At 43.5% G+C, this 22,630-nt stretch overlaps 2 protein-coding genes across 2 annotated transcripts in view; one reads left to right on the top strand and one right to left on the bottom strand.

The window, feature by feature from the left end:
* Positions 1 to 5,346: 5,346 nt before the first annotated feature.
* tmem170a (transmembrane protein 170A) lies at positions 5,347 to 11,353 on the bottom strand. The gene is made up of 3 exons (XM_080760847.1): positions 11,120 to 11,353; positions 6,666 to 6,836; positions 5,347 to 5,854 (listed from the first exon to the last, which is right to left on the bottom strand). The coding sequence occupies exons 1-3, from the start codon at positions 11,262 to 11,264 to the stop codon at positions 5,724 to 5,726; spliced, it is 447 nt and encodes a 148-aa protein (XP_080616973.1). The 5' UTR covers positions 11,265 to 11,353; the 3' UTR covers positions 5,347 to 5,723.
* Positions 11,354 to 12,655: 1,302 nt separating this feature from the next.
* Positions 12,656 to 22,630, top strand: part of cfdp1 (craniofacial development protein 1) — a 51,084-nt gene continuing 41,109 nt past the window's right edge. The window contains exons 1-4 of the mRNA XM_080761203.1: positions 12,656 to 13,098; positions 15,525 to 15,688; positions 16,708 to 17,005; positions 19,116 to 19,210. Coding sequence (XP_080617329.1) covers positions 13,029 to 13,098; positions 15,525 to 15,688; positions 16,708 to 17,005; positions 19,116 to 19,210 — 627 coding nt within the window. The 5' untranslated portion in view covers positions 12,656 to 13,028. The remainder of the gene's footprint in view (positions 13,099 to 15,524; positions 15,689 to 16,707; positions 17,006 to 19,115; positions 19,211 to 22,630) is intronic.

A 22,630-nucleotide genomic window follows, 5' to 3' on the forward strand; every position in this document is an offset into this window, starting at 1 on the left:
AGCCGAACGTGGAAGTGTTGGGCTGCATATATACAGTATATATATATATATATATATATATAGCACCATTGCAGCATGTTTCGTTCCTTCCAGGGAGCAACATGGGAGTCCACCGTGTACTTCTTCGCCTCCCGTCCTCTTTTAATATAGTCCTTAATTCACACGGCTTGTTTGTTTCACGTTCGTTAATGCGGCGGCTCGCTAAAGTTGTATCCGTAGGATGAGTGGAGGAGGAGGAGGAGGCGAGGGCGCGAATATCGCCCTATAGGTCGTGAGACGCCCGTCAGAGCCGTTTTCTATGGAAACCGCTGTCGCGTAAAAAGGTGGCCTTAGTCTTGCATATATCTAGCGCGCGCGGACACACACAGACACACACTCGCGCGCACACACACACACGCGCACACGCACGACTTAACAGTCTATTTGTCTGCCCGTCCCCTTCTACCCACTGCATGGAATTATCTCCCTGACCGGAGCAACAGCGCCTAGTTAGGATAATTAGGAACCAAAATGGACCCACACAGGCCTTGCAAACTCTGGGGACAACCCTTTTTCCCACCTGGGGGGAGGGGGGGGTTGAACCTGTTCCGTTCTCCCCCCCCCGGAGCGGCAGTGGATCAGCGGTAGAGTGGAACGGGAACCTTGCGAGGTTGATTGCTCAACGATGTGCAGGTTGGTGCCTCGCAAGGTTTCCTCCGCCCATCGGTGTGTGAATGGGTATGAATGTCATGCACAATCTATGTAAAGCGCTTTGGACAAAAACGCTATATATATATATACTAGAATTTCGTGCGCGCTACGCGCGCACTCATCCCAGAGCGACTTTGCCACGCACTATGGGAAGAAATAAATGGCGGGAGTTGACTCCACATGTAGTAACGAATGGGTTATTGGAAATGTACCATTGTTTTGTCCTGAATATTTCCACAGCCTAAGTACTAAAGGATTGTGACTGTGGGACAGACATACAGTCTGACATACAATAGGCTACACGTGTGCACAGTGAATAAACAATGACCTATATGCCCAGAGTTCTTAAATTAACATAGTTGGATTTTAACAGAAAGACAATGCCATAAATCAGTCAAAGTAAGTGACAGACTCAACAGTAGCACACAGCATGCAAGGCAGCGATGCATGCATGCAAACATGTTTGTCCAGCTGAGATTTAGTGTCTCCATCTCTCTGTGGAAGAGGTTGCACATGACCTGTACGGCCACACTGAGGCGCTCCAACACAAACACAGACACAAAACAACACCACGCTGTTTGTCCAGTTGACCCAAATCAACACCAATACCTAGCCTGTTTGTCCAAAACACAGTATCTGCTGGCCACGTGTCTACTTCGCCACAACCTAATGTTAGTAACAAATGTAGGGGAGAGCCGCCAAGGTTGTAACGCTTCACGGTTGTAACATGGACGTTATATCTTGATTGGTCAACGCCACCATGACGCCATCGCGTCAGTATGTGTACAGCAACGTACTCTACGTGGCCAGGAGTTTGAAGTTTGAAGTGTTTACCTTCAAAATGCGTCTAATTTTACACCTGGAGTATATGTGTGGTACAATTTTTGTCTTTGGTGTTGGTGAATAAAAATCCACATGGATGTGTTCATGCTTATGTTCTTCATTAGTTTGCATCGTGTTTAGACGGAATTCACGTTCATTCTGGTCTGTAAGCAACTGCAAAGAAAACTTGCAAAAGCGGGTCATTTGTAACATGTGTTACAAATGGTCCGCTTCCATTCAATGCCATTATATGTAATATTTACATGTTTGACATATTGGCCAATATTATATGTTCTGAAATGGTATTGTATCGTGTAGTGTATTCTGAAATTAGTTTAGGGTTGTATAACGTTGTACAACTCAATCAATCAAACGTTTGTTTAATCAATGTATTGCCCCATTGAAAAAAAAGAAATGGCCAAACTGGTACTGGTACACCCGATACTATTTAATATTTCCCTTATGTTTGATACATTTTCTTATCACATCCATGGTATAAAAACAATGCTAAGGAGTTGCTTCAATGAAATGTAATTGCTTTAAGCTGAGAACGATATGTTTAATGGTGTTTTTTAGCGTTGTTACATTTATCATGCATGCCGTTACAATTGATCCGATATGCGCAGCAAATGTAACACTGAAACAGCGTCCACGTTCGGTTGAATAACTCCCGACCTGTTTTATCAAAAAAATAACTTGAAGTGGTTTATGGTAGCTGACATGTGTAGGTCCGTTGCCTGAAAATATTACATGTGTAGCTAAACGGATCTCTGAGTAAAAGAATGAAACGTGCAAAATGTTACATCCTTGGCGGCTCTCCCCTATTAGTTTACTCACAGCACAGCACCGTCACTCCTGTCAGTTATTTCGTCCTAATAACTTGAAGTGGTTTATGGTAGCTGACATGTGTAGGTCCGTTGCCTGGAAATATTACATGTGTAGCTAAAGGGATCTCTGAGTAAAAAAATGGAACGTGCAAAATATGTTCTAAAATTGTATTGTATTGTGTAGTGTATTCTAAAATTAGTTTAGGGTTGTATAACGTTGTACAACTCAATCAATCAAACGTTTGTTTAATCAATGTATTGCCCCATTGAAAAAAAAGAAATGGCCAAACTGGTACACCCGATCCTATTTAATATTTCCCTTATGTTTGATACATTATCTTATCACATCCATGGTATGAAAACAATGCTAAGGAGTTGCTTCAATGAAATGTAATAGCTTTAAGGTGAAAACGATATGTTTAATGGTGTTTTTTAGCGTTGTTACATTTATCATGCATGCCGTTACAATTATTCCGATATGCGCAGCAAATGTAACACTGAAACAGCGTCCACGTTCGGTTTAATAACTCCCGAGCTGTTGTGTGTATTGCGTGGTGAAAAGGCCGTGTGTTTGTGTTGTAAACAACTCATGTTATGTCTGCGCACACTGTATGTTGCTATGGCTGCTGACGTTAGCATGTGTGCTATCAGGCAAAAGCTGAGATAGATATGCAACTACTACTGGGGAAAATGCCATACAAAACACAACACCTAATTTCGGAATGTTATTGTGACCTATTGAGCACAATCAGACCATCATGATTTGCTTGCTGGACCTATAATTAATTTATTAGCATTAAATGTCCACTCGCCCATCCAAAAGAAAAGCAAGATGGCTGCGACAGATTGTGAGCGCGACGGACTACGGAGGCCAGGAGGAGCAGAGCTGGTGACGTAAGAGGCAGGCAGTGTTGCCAGGTTTGCGAATTGTAAGCGAGTTGCAGTGTATGCAAGTAGCGTGGTTAAATTCCTTGTTTCTCGGCGTGTTGTGGCACCCGTTTATCTGCTGGCTCGATCGTGATTTTCATAAAAGTAATATTTGCAGAGTAAATAAGAAACTTGAACGGCTAAAAAATAGGCTATGTCAGTTCGGGGAGGGTGGCGAATTTATTTTGCATATAGAGATGTGTGGTAAAAGTGTGGTTCGGTCGGAGATAGAGCATGAAGAATGAGTATGGGTACACCTTTTCACTTGTATATAAGATAAATGCACCATTTACACAATTTTTTTCCCCCCTGCTAAATTTTGAACCCAAATTAAAAAATCGGTTCAGATCCCTAAAACACTTCTTCTCGCCCTGAAGTGGGAACCCAAAAAGTAGGCCATGTCCACTATTCAGTTGGAAGATGCAGATGTGATGACCATACAAACTCAGTCATAATAAAAAAAGCATTAGGAACGGAACCAGTTCTAGTAAAAGAACCAAAGTTCTTTTGGTGTGGAAAAAAAAAGGTGTCCCCCGAGGGTGTGTACAAATTGAATCAAATGGGGCGGCCCCCTCTATAGCGGGTCCATTTGGTTCCCCTTAGGCCAGTTAAAAATACCAAACGGGAAGTTGAAATAAATACAAATAAAATGAGACCACTTGGCCTCAGCGGATATCCCTGACGAGTACCCGGAGAAACAGGAACTTAGAAAAAGGTGCGATTCTGAGGGAATTTGCTCAAGCTGTGGTCGCAACTTTGCCTCGAGCAGCTTTTATTGACCCAACGTGACGCCGCGAAAAGACGGAATTAAAATAAAAAATAAAAAGTATCTGGAATAAAAGTCGGGGGGTTAATAAATAACTATATTCTGGTTGCCCTACTGCGACCACACTAAAAAAAAGGTTCCTTTTTGACGTGCAGCGACTGACGGCGGCTATAGCAATTTGTTTTCAATGAGGCATGCGTTTGGTTTGGTTTTTTTTGCTCCGTACGACAACGCCAAGCGTTATTTATGTTGGGGGCGGTCCGGTGAAATTGTCGCACACGTGGCTTGTGCGAGCTTTTTTATTAACCCATTTTGGGTGGCGGGAACCCCCTTTTCGGTGTTTTAAACATTATGTTATAATTTTGGAGAGAAAAAAAAAAGATGGGGTTCAGCGGGGGCCCTCTTACATAAAACGTTTGGGGTTCCTTGACCTGAAATATTGAGCACCACCGATATAGAAACAGGAGGCATTTCAGAAAACTGTCAGGATTTAGAAGACTTTTTTTTTTTTTGTTTTTTTTTACGTCAGGCCGAAATGGGTTATACGTTTGGCGTTGTCGCAGACCTGTCGTTGATCCAGGGGGGGATCCGACGACAGCGTCTGCATCACACCGCCGTTGCCCCCGTCTGCAAAAGAACCGTAGCACGAACAAAAGGCTGGTACATAATAAACGTATATAGCTAAAAAAAGGCGTTATCTCCTCCACCCCCGGTCGTCGGCGACCTCCTCCTACTTGACATTATCCATTATAAAATGTAAAAGTTAATAAATATCTCAATTTAAAATCATTCACAAAAGCAAAAAAAAAAAAAAACGCAGGGATGTCGCAACACAACGAGGTCCCCGGGAGGGGGGGGGGGGGGGGGCCCGCATCGGTCGATCGGGGTCGTGCAGCGCTTTACGAGATCGTCTCCTGGACTCCTCACGCCACAGACACACACACACACACACACACACACACACTGCCGTTCTTTTTCCTTTCTTTCCAGACAGCTATACGCGGCTCGTCTCAACGTTTTAGAGCCTAACGCGCTCGAACGACAACAAGGTTGAAATAGAGCGAGAGAGGCCAGACATTACTTATAGAAATAGTACAAACACTGTACCACCCCCCCCCCCCCCCCCCCAACATCATCCTTACTTGTGTTATTATTATTATGTATAGGACCACCCTCGGCTGAGATTCAGCACCATTTTTTTTTTAAAGGGTTTTAGCCATGGGATCGGTTCGTGAGAACGCGATGCTAGCTTATACCCCCTTTAGACAAAAACGGGTCCATATTACACTTTACAGTATAATAATAATAATAATAATAATAGTACGTTCTGTGTGCCTGCATAAAACCTCAGCTGCTGGACAGAAGGTTCTCGAGCCCCCCTTTGCGGGCCTCATGTCCACTCAGAAACGACGACATCCACGACATCCACCCCCCAACTTGCCTTGTTGGAAGACAAAGCCATTGGAACAGGGGTTGATGATGATGCGTCTTTGTTGAAAGAAGAGCCAGGGTTCTTTCAGGTATATCCTATAAGAAGCCACCGAACAGAACGCAGCTGTGTTGGTGGTGCAGGCTTCAACGGTTCTGGTGGTTTTAATATTAAAGGGTTGGTGTCTGGGTCGTATATATATATATATATATATACCCAGGCCGGGCCGTGGCCATTGGTTATGGCCAGGCCCGTCCCGCTGCTAAAGGGTGGCCAGCACCCTGAAGAAGGACACGAGGAGGACGCACAGCGACTGGCCCACGCCGAAGACGAGCGCCTCCAAGGAGATCATGGTCTTCCCCGCTGCTTTGTACACCCCGGCGATGGCGGCGCCTGCGAAGGAAAACAATAAACACACACAAAACGTATACGGTTCAGTTTTGGGCTTTTTTTTTTGGACAAGCACATTTTGATTTTTTTTAATAGATTTAATTTAGGCCTGGATCTCTTCTAGTCCACTAGTCCCTTCCTAACATTTTAGTCTAGTTTTTATTTGTTGCCAAAATTGTCGATATATTTAGTCATCCAATAGCTTAGTTTTCAATTTGTTTGTCAGTGAAAAAAGGTAGTCGACAAAGATTTTTCATCATACGTAGCATTAGTCGACAAAACCGTTTCTATTTTTTTTTTTTTACCAATTTAAGGCCTACACCGAGATCAAGATGATGGCCGATTCATCGTGAATCCCTAACCTTGATATGAAACGGGATAATTAATAATCAAACCAATCTTGGTTAGACTTGGTTACACTCGGTTAGAATCACTTACAGTTTTTGTGTCTTTTCCAAATATTTTCATAAGATTGATATTTGTTGATTTATATACACAATATACAGGTGCATCTCAAAAGAATGTGAATGTCGTGGAAAAGTTTTCATTTTCTTCCGGAATATAATTCAAAAAGAAAAACCTTTCATATATTTTAGATTCATTGCGCATGAAGTGATATATTCAAAAACTTTTATTTTAATCTTGACGATTCTGGCACTCTGCCGCGCTATGAGCTTGTAGATCTGCCATTTTTCAACAGCTAAAGTATAACATAATGCTTTTAAAAATACCAACAGGCGTTCCCGCCCCCCAAAAATCGGTTTAATGCATGCACACACACACACACACACACAGGTTCAGAATGATAACTCACTGGTGAGCACGCCTCCACACACCGGCCCCAGGATCCCCATGAGCAGGATGGCGATGGGCATGAAGCGCGCCATCTTGTGCTGTCGCAGCGTGGCCAGGGCAATGAGCGCGGCGGGCAGGTGGAAGACCAGGGAGGACACTACTGCCCACAGAAACACTCCATACCACATCTCTGGACAAGGGGAGAGAGAGAGAGAGAGACGTTATGAAGACCAGGGAGGACACTACTGCCCACAGAAACACTCCATACCACATCTCTGGACAAGGGGAGAGAGAGAGAGAGAGACGTTATGAAGACCAGGGAGGACACTACTGCCCACAGAAACACTCCATACCACATCTCTGGACAAGGGGAGAGAGAGAGTTATGAAGACCAGAGGACACTACTACTGCCCACAGAAACACTCCATACCACATCTCTGGACAAGGGGAGAGAGAGAGTTATGAAGACCAGAGGACACTACTACTGCCCACAGAAACACTCCATACCACATCTCTGGACAAGGGGAGAGAGAGAGTTATGAAGACCAGAGGACACTACTACTGCCCACAGAAACACTCCATACCACATCTCTGGACAAGGGGAGAGAGAGAGACGTTATGAAGACCAGAGGACACTACTACTGTCCACAGAAACACTCCATACCACATCTCTGGACAAGGGGAGAGAGAGAGACGTTATGAAGACCAGAGAGGACACTACTGCCCACAGAAACACTCCATACCACATCTCTGGACAAGGGGAGAGAGAGAGTTATGAAGACCAGAGGACACTACTACTGTCCACAGAAACACTCCATACCACATCTCTGGACAAGGGGAGAGAGAGAGACGTTATGAAGACCAGAGAGGACACTATACTACTGTCCACAGAAACACTCCATACCACATCTCTGGACAAGGGGAGAGAGAGAGAGAGAGACGTTATGTCATTTATTTAGAGGTTGAGAGGTCGGTGGTTTTCAACCTGTGGTCCCCTAACTAAATGAAGATTTATTTTTTTACATTTTTATCCCACGATTTTGCACCCAGTGTCAATTATCTAATATAATCCTGGGCGCTACACTCCCTCTGCCAACCTGGGAAGGGGGCGGGGGCAGCGGACTGACCTCATGCTTGCTTCCATTCATGAGGAGTCCAAGCTGCTTCTTTTCACCCGACACTAGGGGAGAGTTTCCCCCGGGGCCGGACGTAGTAGCGCGTGGAAAAGGAACACGTTATCCCGACCAGTTCCTTTCCCCTCCATCAGGCGCCCCGGCTGGCCAGGGGGGGGAGGTCGTTTTAGAGACCAGGATTACTGCATGTTTTTTGTGAGGGTGCCTACCCTATAGGGGACACGGGGAGAACATTGCAAACTCCACACAGAAAGGCCCTTTCGCCAACCTCGCCTTGGGTATATGGGCACTGATGAGGAGGAAACACGGAAACACACAGTGATGAGCAGGATTTGTCTAGCACTAGACTTTGTTTTGTTTCACGAGAGAGAATTTAAGGGAGGTTTAAGTCAAGCACTTTGACGTCGTCCGTTTATAAAGCCACAGCCGTTGGCTCCAGATGCCCCATTTCGAAACGTATAGTGATGTTCAGCAAAGTACAGACTAAAGACAACAAATATTGTCACGGGAAAAGATGATAATCGTGATCTCAAATCTTGTGGAGGAAAAAAATCGAGATTCACATTTGAGCCAGAATCGTGCAGCACTGTAATTTTATTCTGCATTACTTCATTTAAAAGAAGTGTACACAATTTAGAGAATGTAGAATAATTGAGCAGTTGAGCCGAAGAACCGTCTAAAAGACAGTCCATACTAATTATCCATATAGTGTATAAATTATGGACCCATTTGTGGAGGGGTCAGAATAGATTATGGACTTGGTTAATAATGGTTATTAATTTCAACTGGTCAATTGTTATTTTGATCAACGTTTGCCTGTATGTTATCACTCCATTACGGCATGGAATTGTGGACAAAATCTTATCCCAACGCAGTGATGCAAATAGCCTGCATCCTTAAGTCCTATTCATAGTCCGGATTTTCTGGTGGTGAGGTGAGCTGACCACCGCTCCGGTGGTGAGCTGACCACCGGAGCTGAAATAACGTTGAGCGGTGGGTGGTGAGTAAAAAAACAGAGAGAAGGGCTGGAGCGGTGGCGGTGGTTTTGCTCTTCACCGCGGCTCAGTGACGTCATGTTGTAGTTCGGTGGTCACCCCACCACCGTAAATCCAGACTATGTATGAGCCTTAAGGCCTATTCATAGTCTGGATTGTCGGTGGTGAGGTGACCACCGCTCCGGTGGTGAGCTGACCACCGGAGCTGAAATAACGTTGAGCGGCGGTGGGTGGTGAGTAAAAAAACAGAGAGAAGGGCTGGAGCGGTGGCGGTGGTTTTGCTCTTCACCGCGGCTCAGTGACGTCATGTTGCAGTTCGGTGGTCACCCCACCACCGGAAATCCAGACTATGTATGAGCCTTTAGTTTAGACTCACTCACTGCATTGAGAAAGGACACAATCCAAATGTCACCCTCCGGGGGTCCTGGGATGCAATACTGTACTCAGTACAACGTTGTTGAAGTGTATAGGACTCATAACATGTCCCTGGGTACCACCTAAAAGACCACCCATTACACTGAAAGCCTATTTACAATCACTGCCAATGATAAGCCAAAACATTCTAGGTTTTTGGTCCGAGAGACTGAATTCATCAAATGGTGGTCTGTGGGCTCAAATGCAGAATAAAATAAATCACACCCGTGTGAACCGAGTGGTGCAGCTCCTCTCTCTCTCTCTCTCTCTCTCCCTCTCCCTCTATCTCTCTCTCTCATTAGCAGGCAACAGTGTTCTCTCTGTTTCTGGCAAACAGCGCCCCTACTGGTACTCAAACTGGTGCTCATTAACCAACACATATAGGTGAACACATAGGTGAAGAACATCACGGACATTGCTGTTCCTTGGAGTGGTTGCACCACTCAAAAAAGAGAAAAAAATATGGACGCTATTGAAAAGAGTTGAAAACCTGTTCTTGTGTATAGGGTCAATTTAACTGGAACTATTCAATCCACGCATCAACCAGACACAGTTCGGTGTTTTGTGTAACACATGAGCGTTGGTCGATCTCTCTCCAGGTTCCGCCAGGACTCAGGAACCTCAATATCTGCACGCTGCTCCGCGTAGATAATGATATTGAGGTTCCAAAGCGGAGCTACAATCAATCACTCTAGAACTCCAGCCGCCACTAAACCCACTCCACTCACCTTATATAAACACACAGCAGCACATGCACACACTAAATCTGTGGAGTTAACGTTAATCTGTGCGTTATAGCTTGCATAACACGACTACTGCTGCTCTCATAATAATGGACTGAATGAACACTCTCTTGCACAGGAAAAGTTACAAGTTACAGGCTCAAATGCAATTCAGAGAAGACGTAGAGAGCCTGAAAGTAAAAAAAAAAAAAAAAAAGTCCATTGTACTTTAACTATAGCCTTGGATCAAGACTACATAGATTGCATTTGATCGAGTCTGACTTTTACTTTCGTACGTGTAAAAGTCAGACTCGACCACATGTTTAATATTATTACACCTATATTAGTCTATTACATAACATTGACTTTAGTTTATAATATAGTAATGTCATGGAGGGGTGGGGTAACCAAACCAGGAAGTTATAGTTTAGACTTGCACTTAGCATCAGGCTAGTATGGGTTCGAGAGAGATATTGTAACTTACTTCACTGCAAAAACATAAACTACAACTACAACTACACAGCCTCATCAAAAAGCTCTGATTAAGGACTATAGTAAATCATAAAGAAATGACGATTAAATAAATAGTATCCAGTATAGTAGCTTAATGTCATTTGGTTTTGCAGTAGCAATAATAACAAGACACTGACACCGTGTCTTGAACCCAATACGTGGTTCCCAAACCTTTTCATGTCAAGGACCCCCAAATTGACACTATAATCCCCCCCCCCCCCCATTTGAAAATACATGCAGGGAACCCCATAAGAGAAGATGTTTATACGGCTCTAGCAGTGACTCTTCTCAACCAGTTTAATTTCAAGGACCCCCCGCCCCCCCCGTTTGACCTGCATTAGTCTATATACGGACCCCCCCCCCCCCCCATTAAATGGCATTTCTATATCTGGGGACCCCCGATTTATATTGTAAAAATCTACATAAATGTAACTCTGAGAGTGTACAAATGGAATCATGTATTGCATGGTTCCATTTATAGTATAGACTCTCTGAGTTACAGACCCATAATGGGTCCATTGCGGGTTCCAAACTATCATAGTGGGGACCCCCTGGAACTCCCTCAGGGACCCCACTTTGGGAACCACTGTTTTAAACGACAATCCCCCATCTTTACTCAAGTCAAGCCTTCTGGTTTCTTCGGGGCTATATAGCTTCTCCTTCCCTCCACCGTCTGTCCCCGTTCCATGTACCTACCTGAGAAGTCGGCGAGCGCCGTGTCGTTTCCACGGTGGGTGCCATTCTTCCTCGGCACCAGGTTCAAGCTGAGGATCTGCTGGACGAAGCCTATGTCGTTGTTGTTGTTGTTGTTGTTATTGTTGTTGTCGTTGTTGTTCTGCATGTTCTGTGTGTCTTGCCTCTCTGCCTGCCTTACAACTCTATGGCCTCGGCTACTACAACACGGGGCGGCGGTGCAGGCGGCGCAGTACAGTCAGAAGCCATGGTGGATCATGACATGGATGAAGACTGGGAGCTGAAGCTAGTGGTGGGATGCTACAGGCTAGGCTAGCCCGAGAGGTAGCTAATAGCTACTATTAGCTAGAGCTAAGTGTCAACACCACAACTTGGTTTGTTGGTTGGTGCCATCAGTGAGTGTGTTGCCAGATCAGCTGCTGCTGCCGTGAGAGGAACAGGCAACCTAGGCACTAGTCTAGGCCACGACATTTAATTAAGCTATATATATATATCATATATATATATATATATATATATATATATATATATATATATATATATATATATATATATATATATATATATATATATATATAGTGTTGTCCAGAGCCATAGAGTAAGACAGAGTTACGCATTTGCGTAACTCTGTCCAAAACTGTCCCCTCCTTGAACTGGGTACAATTCCTTGAACTGTACCCATTCTACAAACTGAAACTGTTGATAACACAATCAATCAATCAATCAATCAATCAATCAATCAACCACACATGTTTCCAGATGGGGTGGTCTCACTGTTCTCTGCCAAACCAAATACATTAAAATGGATTACATCATGTTTTTTGGGGGGGATTCCTTGACATGAAAATGTTCGTATCCCACTGGTTTAAACAAACATTAAACAACAACAAGCTAAAACGAAGCAAAGTTCTACACTTTAGAAACAAGCACCCCCCCAAAATACTAGAAACTGGAATATTGTCAAGTTACTAAAAAGAAAAAAGACAGACCAAAGTCGCTTATAATAAGTAGACCTGGCAACCCTGGTACAGGTCTGACGTTTCTGTTGGGTGGTGTCGCGTCAGTGAGCACTGAGCAGTTTATAACTACCGTATGCTGAGCAGCTATGATGAATTCGTGTACAACTTATGTTATGTTATGTTATGTTATGTTATGTTATGTTATGTTATGTTAAGTTATTAATAACTTAATTATTAAATAACTATATATTTATAATACATTTTAAATTAAACGCATTTGCACTCACAACACCAGGGAGTTCAACAAACCACATGCAACCCAGATAAAAAGGAGCAGGAATAAGAGAAATCTTTATATTTATACCTGCCCCTATCATTAAAAAAACATCTACTTTTGAATGCTGATACCAACCATACATTTTATATCACCATGATTACATCAAATAAAAAAGAAGAAAGAATAACGAAAAACAGGCCTGTAGTGTACGTACGTGTTCTGTTCTATTTTAGGTTTAAAAATAAAACATGATATTTTCTTGTTTTCTCAATTTCTTACCCGGACCATAGAACTCTGAGCGGTGTATCATTCTGAACTGTGGAGGGCAGTAGTGGTACGCAAATAGCTCCGTGAACAATCACTGCCGGCGGAAACCCCAATAGAAGAAGACTGAATAACATCCTGGTGAATGGCTGTATACCGACTGACTGACGCACGTTTATGCACCGATCTGAATCTTTCCTAGTGTTTATGTTTATTTGTGAAAGGATATATCATCATCAGTATCTTCTCCTAGTTTCCTCCTAGTGTGTGTGTTAATAAAACTATCGCCGGTGGAGAGAGACACGTACCGTACCGTTCCACTGTGAGAGGCTCAGCCCCGTGTGGAAGTGGAACACGTACTATTGTTTTGCATTCATATAGAATCGTCTTTCTAAGGGGAGGAGGAGGAATCATGCAGAGCTACTCCGATTATGATTCCGACGGTTATTCGTCAAACGACGATGTGGACTATGTACCGTCAGGTGAGAATTCACTAAATACGTTATATGTAAATGTTCCATTATACTTTAAATAGGAAGGCTTCATCTATTTGCAGGTGGAACAATGTGGGGTACAGCATCATCTATTATCAGTGGTCTCAAACATAACCTCTTAATTGCAAGGAGACCCACAGCCCCACAAGTCAGAACCCAATGGTACTGAAGTTTCTGACATTTTTGAGACCCAGTTACCATGGGGTCCCATTCCACCTTAGCCCCTCTCGGAACCCTACATAAAGCTTTTATGCAATTTGATTGTCGCTTTATTGTAGGGTCCCTAAACATTACTTTATTTTAGTGTGTAAATGTTGGAACGCGGACATAAACAAACTCCTCATTAAGTTGGTCTGCGCACTCCGACGATTTTATTTATTGTGGTGGCTCCTGAATGTGCGAACTATAAGTACCTTTACATACCTCTGAGAATATCTCCTATGTCGCGTAAGCCGTTAAGTATTTTTAATCCATGTTTGATTAAAAATGTCGCTTTGATTCTTCTTGTTTATTTACCGTTTTATTGTACCGCCTCCCGATGTGCGGTTGGCTTTGCGGGCTACGTCCCTGCCTCTGATCTGCTCCGTCATAGCTATAGCGCCACTAGCTGGTACAATGAGGTGTCAATAAACAAGGTAGGAAGAAGCGACATTTTTAATCAATCATAGATTAAAAATACTTAACGGCTTCCAGGAGATATTCTCAGAGGTATGTATAGGTACTTATAGTTCGCACATTCGGAAGCCATCACAGGAAAACACGCCGTAATACTGCGCAGATTAATTTCTCCTTACGTGTTTACATTGTATTTATGTGTGCATACCTGGTGGCAGCCCGGCGGTGAACCAGGACCCAATGGGTAAAGTCTTAAAAATGTCAGAAACTTTACTACCATTGGGTTCTGCTTGTGGGGCTAATTCCACCTCTACCCTGCCACGGGGTACACGAACATAAATAAACATAAATACCTCGGATACGTCCTTTCTGCGCTGTTTGAGGGCTTTTGTTCATTTGATTGATTCTGTTTCTAAGAGCTCTAAGTTGTTGTGGATACCGCTGCGAATTCTCCTGTGCCGCGGAAGCCGCCAAGTATTTTTTTGTTTGTTTGACCGATTTGGTCGCTTTGATTCTTCTCTTCCTTCCTTATTTATTGACACCTCATTGTACCGCCTATCTGGCTAGCAGATCAGAGGCAGGAACGTAGCCACGCACAAGCCAACCGCACAGCGGGAGGCGGTACAATAAACGGTAAATAAACAAGGAAGGAAGAGAATGAATCAAAGCTTCCAAATCGGTCAAACATAGATTAAAAATACTAAACGGCTTCCGCGGCACAGGATAATTCGCAGCGGTGTACGTTGTAAACTAGAGTTCACACATTCAGAAGCCCTCAAACGAACAGAAGCCCTCAAACAGCGCAGAAACCACGTTACCGAAGGTATATATTTATGTCCGCGTTCCATCATTTCCATACGAAAACACATCACCGCACAGGGACCCTACGGGTCAGCCCGGTTCGATTCGGATTGGGCTGACCCAGGGGGTTTCCGAGAGGGGCTAGGAGACCCATTACTCTGACGGTGTACAAATGGAACCAAATTGACCCGTAACTTTGTTTTAAATGTGTTTCCATGATGTGTACACTCGCAGTTACAGACCTGCGAGGGTCCCCAACATTTGGTTCCAGTTGTACGCATATACACAGACGACCTGTAAGGGTCCATTTTGGTACGTCCCCTCAATGAACCCAGATGGTCCCTGGCCTGGACCCCACTTTGAGAACCACTGTATTTGAGATAAGAACCATTTTATTATGTGAGAGACTTGATATATAATGACCCAAAGCAGGTCCTACCATTCTTTGTCACCCCATGTAAATGAACATGCAACAAACTGGCACATTCTTTTCTCACCATGCTGCTGGCTTGTGGAGGACATTCACCAGACAGTGGCCTTGTGCTTAGAGTGTCCGCCCTGAAACCCGGGACGTCGGTGGGGTTCGATCCCCGGCCGGGTCATACCAAAGACTGTAAAATGTCAATGGGACCCTAATTGCGGCGGTTTAAAGGGCCGCCGCGAGGAGCTAAACATGAGAGTAAAGAGACGCTTGTATGACGCGCAGTCGCGCACGCAACGAATCCGGTCCACTCCAGCTGTACATTTGACCGTTTATTCAGCCGCGGAGCGGTCTTGATATCGGAAAGGTCGCTATAGTTCGTATCCCCGGACCGGCACGTTAAAAAATTAAGTGCCCTTGGACAAGGCATTGAACCTACCTACCATGAAATGTTCTATGAGCAGGGCCTGGCTGTAAACAAGTTCTTGTGAGCTTTTTATAGTCCAGTTACCCTGGGTAAACATGGTAACTAACTTTCTTTCTTTCTTTCTGTGTGTGTGTGTGTGTGTCTCCGTAGACGACAACCTCAGCGAAGATGACCTGAGCCTGTGCGAGAAGGAGGACCCTCTGGACGAGGGCGACGATGTCGTCGTGCCTCACGGCCACGAGGGAACCACGGCGGTGGCGGCGGCCGCCAAGAAGAAAAAGAAGAAGGGTCAGGACATCACCATGAGGTGTGCAGTACTAGACTGACTGGTCTGTCTGGATAGTGGCTATACAGTCTAGTAGTGGTTAAGACGTTGGGACTTTCGCGCGGGAGACCCGAGTTCGAATCGCGGGCGTTTACACATTGGTGCTGTATAGTGTCCAAACTAAAGCCCTATGCTTGAACACTGTGGTTAACCCATTCTGACCTGAGATCAGATTCTAACGCACAGAAGAATGGCGGTTCTTTAACGCATTTTTTGACCTGAGATCAGATTCTAAAAATGTCTTCTAAATCCTGACAGTTTAAAAAAAAATAGCAGACCTACAAGCTCATAGCGCGCCACTCGGTGGCGTGCTATGAGCTTGTAGATCTTCTATTTTTCAATAGCTAAAGCATACATGGGCAACTGGCAGCCCGCGGGCCACACGCGGCCCCACCTTCACTTAATGTGGCCCTCAGGGTAATACCAGAATACTGATATAATATTGATTTCAGCTGTTTACAATTCCACAACATGCAAACATGACGCGCTTTAATTACTTCAGTCTAAATGTAGTAGCTCATTGCTCAACACAAGTATAATTAAAGGATTTGAAATGACATAAAAATGTTAATTTTCAGGATTCCACTTCAAAAATAGCAAAAAATAATTCAAGATTTCAATTCGAATATAGTGCTATTTTTGCTACGACAGCAATGTGACCCTCTGGAGTGAGTGTGGAATATAGTGGCCCTCTCCATCGTCAAAGTTGCCCACCCCTGAGCTAAAGCATGACATGGTGTTAACACCAAAAAGGATGGGTTAACCAACGGCTATAGGGAGGCTGTTCAGACCGAAGCTGAAAGTCCCAAACTGAAAGTACTTTCACGATTAAAAAAAAAAAAAAAAAAAAAAAGCAGACCTACGAGCTTGTAGGTCTGCTATTTTTCCCAATAGCTAAATTATAACGCAATGTTTAAAAACGCCCAAAAAGGGGGTGTTCCTTTTTAATTATTAAAGATGTTTTGTGTCATGCCGGGGTTTTTTTTTTTTTTTTGCTAATATTCGCAGAAGAGGAAGAAAGGCGGTTTGAAGCTAGAGGGAGAGGAGAAGGCAACGGAGGAGAGGAGGAGGAGGAGAAGAAGAAGAAGAAGAAGGAGGAGGAGGAGGAGAGAACCTCCTCAGAAGGAGGAGGCGGCGGCCTCGTCGGGTCAGAAGCAGCAGAAGAAGGCGGACGACCTCTGGGCCAGTTTCCTGAGCGACGTGGGCTCCTCCAGACCCAAACCCCCCCCCCGCCGCCTCGTCGTCGTCCAGCACCACCACCACGCCCTCCTCCCCGTCCCCGCAGTCTTCTTCAGGCGCACGGCAGGTATACACGCAGGAGTTAGGAGTATTATAGCCCCCCGAAAGTATAGTCGGTGGTGGCGCAACAAACAGTCGATCTGATCGAGCCACGCGATTTATTAGTAGTATAGCCTCTGAAAACCCAGACGTTTTTTATTTCCAGGGAGAACAAAGAAAGAAAAAAGTCTGGGTCCGAGTCCACTTCAATTCGCCATATAGAGAGTAGCAGCGCAAACGTCGCTCGCTCTCTGCTGATTTCTGATCGTCTGCACCTTTGTTAAATTGACACACACACTCCTCTCTCTCTCTCTCTCTCTCTCTCTGTCGCTCTAAGTAATTAGTCTCATGTCGGGCAGCTGCGCGTAGTTTCTTCCCCGACTGCCTGTGGTGTTTTTTTTCCCCCTGACCAGTCGCAGCAACGCTTGTTTCATACGCGGAGAACGTATAAACTGGATTTTAGCAAAAGCGTCGACGTCGTTTCCTTGGGGCCAATAATATACTTCCGCTTAAAATCCCGCAACTTCCGCTGAGAGTCTTTTCAGCGTAGGTCTTCAATGCCAAAGCATTTCCGGGGTCGCCCGGCCGCCCCGGCCAAAAAAGGTTGAGAACCCCCTGCTCTATGGCTCTGGACAGCACTGTAACGACTGTCACTACTGTGCCACCGTTGCCCCTCAGCTTTTAATGCTTGTGTTTTTTTTGTTTACACTATAATGTAAAACAAAAAACATTTGGACCTGAGATCAGATTCTAAAAAATGTCTTCTACATCCTGACAGTTTTCTGAACAAAAGAAATGACGAACATTTCGTCAGTTTGATCGTGTGTTAAATGGGGCATTTACATAGCGCCTTTATCCGTGTGCATCAATTCACCCATTCACACACACACACACACACACACACATGCATACACCAGGTGGCGGCGGTGGGAACCGTGCAAGGCACCAACCGGAGCATTATTTAGGGGGGGGGGTTTTCAGTGTCTTCTTGCTCAAGGACACTTGGGTTCGAACTGGCAACCTTTTGAGGCACCGCGCCCCGTCCACGTGTCGGGTGTGATCTTTAGAGAACCCAGACCGCCATTAATCTTTAACCCATTCTGGGCGGGGACCCCTTTTTGGTGTTTTAAGGTGAGACACCCCAGGTGAAATCATGATTTTTCTTCTTTTTTTTTTTTTGCTATTTTGCTTCCTAAACATGTTTTCTTTCAAACTAAAGCAAAATACACGTTAAAAATACAGATTTAGATGTTTAGTTGGATAGTTTATTTTAGCCAATGACAGCTCGTTTTTCTGGGTGAAAAGCCACCATCTCTATTTTCATGATTGGTTGTTGGTACAAAGGAAGTGACCACATTTGGATCAGACCACAGTCAGCTCGAGGTCCAGGCCTTTCAATGATATATGCCATTATATGTTTGTTGCCAAGGTTTGGATGAGATATTTTGTCTCAAAATAGTGGCTTCAAATAAAACGTTTTGGAATTTTACAATACAAATCTTTAATGGCCGTTTTCTCAAAATGAGTTTTGCTCATACTTGGGACAAAGAATCTCCACTTCAGTTGAACTCACATACACCAAACGTTCCAGTTTTATTCATAACTATATTCCGCAGACATTTACACATGGATTTGTTGATATATCATTCACAGCCTGATTTACATCACATTTTATACCAAAAAAATGCCGAAAATTGGGGTTTTTATGCCTGTTGACACCTTAAAGCATCGTGTCATATGCTTTAGCTGTTGGAAAGATAGCAGATCTACAAGCTCATAGCGCGGCACCGAGTGCCAGCGCTGTGAACTTGTGTGTAGGTCTGCTATTTTTTTGAAAACCGTGAAAATGTGGCACAGATCTTTGAATGTATGTTCTTTCAGAGCGAACGTTTTTTAACTCAAATCTTTGCTTCTGAGGAACAACGTATCCCTGGAACAACATATTTTCAGATGGGGGGGGGTACATGTACATGTAATTTTCGGGGTTCTTCACTGAAACATGAGGCGTTTCAGAAAACTGTCAGGATTTAGCAGCCATTTTAAAAGAATCGTCGATTCTTTAAGGTCGAAATGGGTTAATGATATGAGGGTGTGTTTTGTCTTTTTTCTTTCTTCAGGTTGACACGTCGGTGTCGAAGGGGTCTCCATCGTCGTCTTCAGAGCCCACGGCCCGGTCGTCGGAACCCTCAAAGTCGTCACCATCACTAAGGTGTTTGATTTTGCCGGAGAGGAGGTCAGGTATGATTTGGGATGAGTCATCCCGCCCCCCCACTTCACTTTAGTTTGAGTTCTTCAGGGGCCGGAAATATATATGTGACCGCAGATTTGACTGAGAAGCTGCCGTCGCGCAAATTACAGCTTTTTTTTTGTTACAGAACTTTTTTTGTTCAAAAATTAGTTACCCATTTTGACCTGACATCAGATTCTAAAAAATGTCTGTCAGTCGTTCTTCGATTTAAAAAAAAATAGCAGACCTACAAGCTCGTAGCGCGCCACTCGGTGGCGCGCTATGAGCTTGTAGATCTGCTATTTTTTCAATAGCTAAAGCATAACATGACACCAAAAGGGGTTCCCGTCCAAAATGGGTTAATAGCACAGGCAGACTCTTCACATACTAGAGCATGTCTGGAATAAGTGTCAGAGCTGAAATCGACATGTAAATATGAAATAAATGCTTAAACATGTAGCTATAGGTGTAATGTTAGAGACCACAGGAGTGAACCGTTCAAGCCTGTTTTTCTCAACTCGCCGTTCTCTGCAAGACATTACTCTATAAGCCATATCTCCAAAACTGGTGGGTCAACACCGAACAACCAATATGTCAATTTGAAGCTATGATCCCCTGCTTTCATATGACAAAAAATCCAATGGCAGTCCCTCAGTCAAATTTACAGTCACATATTATCTCTGCTGTCCGGAGGAAACCACATAACTCCAAAATATACGTTTTAACCCATTTTATTTAGAGACCTGACGTCGAAACACCCATGGTGTCGGACAAACCCATGGTTCTCAAACATTTTCATGTCGAGGAAAATATATGTAATTGGTCGCCAACCTCCATCTGAAAATATGTTGTTCCAGGGTCAAATATTTCAGTTTAAAAACGTTCGCTCTGAAAGAATATAATACTCGTGGCACTGATTTGTGCCACATTTTCAGGATTTTTCAAAAATAGCAGACCTACAAGCTCGTAGCGCGGCACTCGGTGCCGCGCTACGAGCTTGTAGGTCTGCTATTTTTTCAATAGTTAACACAATGCTTTAAACGCCAATGGGGGTTCCCGCCCATACTGGGTTAAGGAAATGAATGAAACCTTATATTTTGTACACGATGCAATACTGCCTCATCAAAGTTGTGTTGTGACTTTTGATATTGTCAATTACTTGCATGCGAAGGAGAGAGGTTGGCTGTTTTAGCAGACAGTTTTGTCCAATGTGTTTTTTTTACTACTTTCCATTGTTCAATATTTTCGAAACAACCACACGACCTAAAGGGTGTTCAGTAGCACTGATTCACGGGAAAGAAACCCTCAACCCTCCGGACAGCACGATATATGTATCCATCTAGCAGAGTGGCTCAGGGCCTCTGAAAGTCTAATATCTCCCCTGGTCCATAGGGATATCCCTTTGGTCTAGTGGTTAAGACACACACACACACACACACACACACACACACCACACACACACACACACACACACACACACGATAATATCACCATAGCTCACTTTGGTAAGAAAGTGGAGAATAGTCATTTTACCATTTAATGTGGCCTTTAGCTATCCCAAACGTCACCACAAGATGGCACAAAAGATCCACAAATGAATCTTCTGTCAGCGTTTTATATTATTAGTGGAAGTGTTTCTATGGCTGAGAGAGACTCTTGAGCCTTTATTTTAAGGTGTTCCCATTGCTTTTCTTAAAGTCAGGTTTGTCAGTTACCTGAAATGAAAGTCGGGTATGTTTTGATTAGGATGAATTTGCCTTGGTTGATACATTGACAATATATGCAGGTGTGTGTGTGTATAATACTGTATATATAATTTTATTTATTTATGTTGTGTTACCAAAAATCTGAAATCAAAAGTAAAGTTCAGTTCAGAAATGCTTTCTTTGTATTATGTATACAGGAAGTAATAAGAGGAGGTGTGTGTGTGTGTGTGTGTGTGTGTGTGTGTGTGTGTGCATGTGTGTGTGGTGCTATTATATCCGCATAGAAACAGTGTTTTTTTTTGTTGTAGAATCGTCCTCGGGTCTAAATTGGTTAATATATATTATTTATTTTCGGATTAAAAAAAATAAATTAAATTCTGACGTGCACATGACTCCATAGACATTACATGGTAGGGATGTGTTGCTCCGGTCCATAGCCTTACTCATGGACGAGAGCTACCTCCCTACCTGCTTCCATTTAAGGCCGTTTCCAAATGTTAAAAAATGTAAAAGACCAATATTATTATGAAGAAAACGAGATGTTAAGACCGCTAAAACAAATAGAATAAAGTTTACCTTCAGAAAAAAGCGTTGTTCATGGCTTCTGAATGTAGGTATTTTAACATTTAGTGTGCTATGGAGTCACGTCAACACCATTAGCTCAGAAAAGGGGGGTGGGGAGGGGCTGTGATATAGGTCTATTATACAACAGTTACCCTTAAAACTAAGAAAATCGCTGATTTTTTTTTTCTTTTTTTATGACAGATGTAAGTAAGAAAGTACACTTTATTTATCTTTCGAAACAATGTAACAAAGTGCTGTACAACAAGGTAAAACAATCATGTTAAAACAAGGGCACGGAACAAACAATAGGAAGGTAAAACATTGAGATGCAAATAATTCAAGTAAAAATACATCATACAATAAAGTGCTGACTAAATAAATACGTTTTTAACAAGTTCTTAAAACCGTCGACAGACTCCTCTGCATTCTTTAGCTCAAGGGGCAGGGCATGATTCCACAAAGTGGGGGCGACCACTGCAAATGCTACGGTCCCCCTTTAGTTTTGAGTCTAGTTGTAGGAATAGACAGGAGGCCTTTTTCAGAGAGAACCTGAGAGAACGTATGTTTGGCTTTGCATGCAGTAGTTCAGAGATGTAAAGTGGAGCCAGTCCGTGTAATGCCTTATATGTTATTAAGAGAATTTTGAGTCACTATACGACCACAAATGTCCCAAGAAACTAGCTAGCCTATAGCCACCGAGCTCTGGGAGAACAGAGCAGCTGCATTCTTTGTTTTGATTAGGTGCATGGTGAATGGTGCTGGGTTTAATCCACGGCTAGGAGGCTGTTTCAACCAATCGGATTGCTTCCTCGAAACGACCTGTGGTAGAATAGTTGTTTAACTATATAATCTATCTGATCTTGAGGCCTACAACTAGTCTTATCAACTACTAGTCTACTCGACTAGTAACAACAAGGTCGACTAGTGGGATCTACTAGTTGAATAGTCGACTAGTTGCTTAACGCCCTAGTTCAGGGTAGAAAACAGTATTTAAATGAGATCCACCAGCAGTACGTACCAACCACCAGGAAGTTAGGAACCAACATTATCGCATTCATGAAATCCTTTTTCATTCTTTACTTTCTTTTCATTCCTTATACTATTGGGTTTTTAACCCATTCTGAACGGGAACCCATTTTGGTGGTGTTAGCATCAT

This window comes from Protomyctophum bolini (assembly GCF_963924005.1).
Source record: "Protomyctophum bolini genome assembly, chromosome: 4".
NCBI lineage: Eukaryota > Metazoa > Chordata > Actinopteri > Myctophiformes > Myctophidae > Protomyctophum > Protomyctophum bolini.

Excerpts from the sequence above, each read along its gene's own strand:
- tmem170a (XM_080760847.1), bottom strand. The coding sequence starts at position 11,264 with ATGCAGAACAACAACGACAACAACAATAACAACAACAACAACAACAAC. Across the intron at positions 6,837-11,119 it reads GGCGCTCGCCGACTTCTCAG|AGATGTGGTATGGAGTGTTT; the intron begins GTAGGTACATGG and ends CCCCTTGTCCAG. Across the intron at positions 5,855-6,665 it reads GTGTGGAGGCGTGCTCACCA|GCGCCGCCATCGCCGGGGTG; the intron begins GTGAGTTATCAT and ends TTTCCTTCGCAG.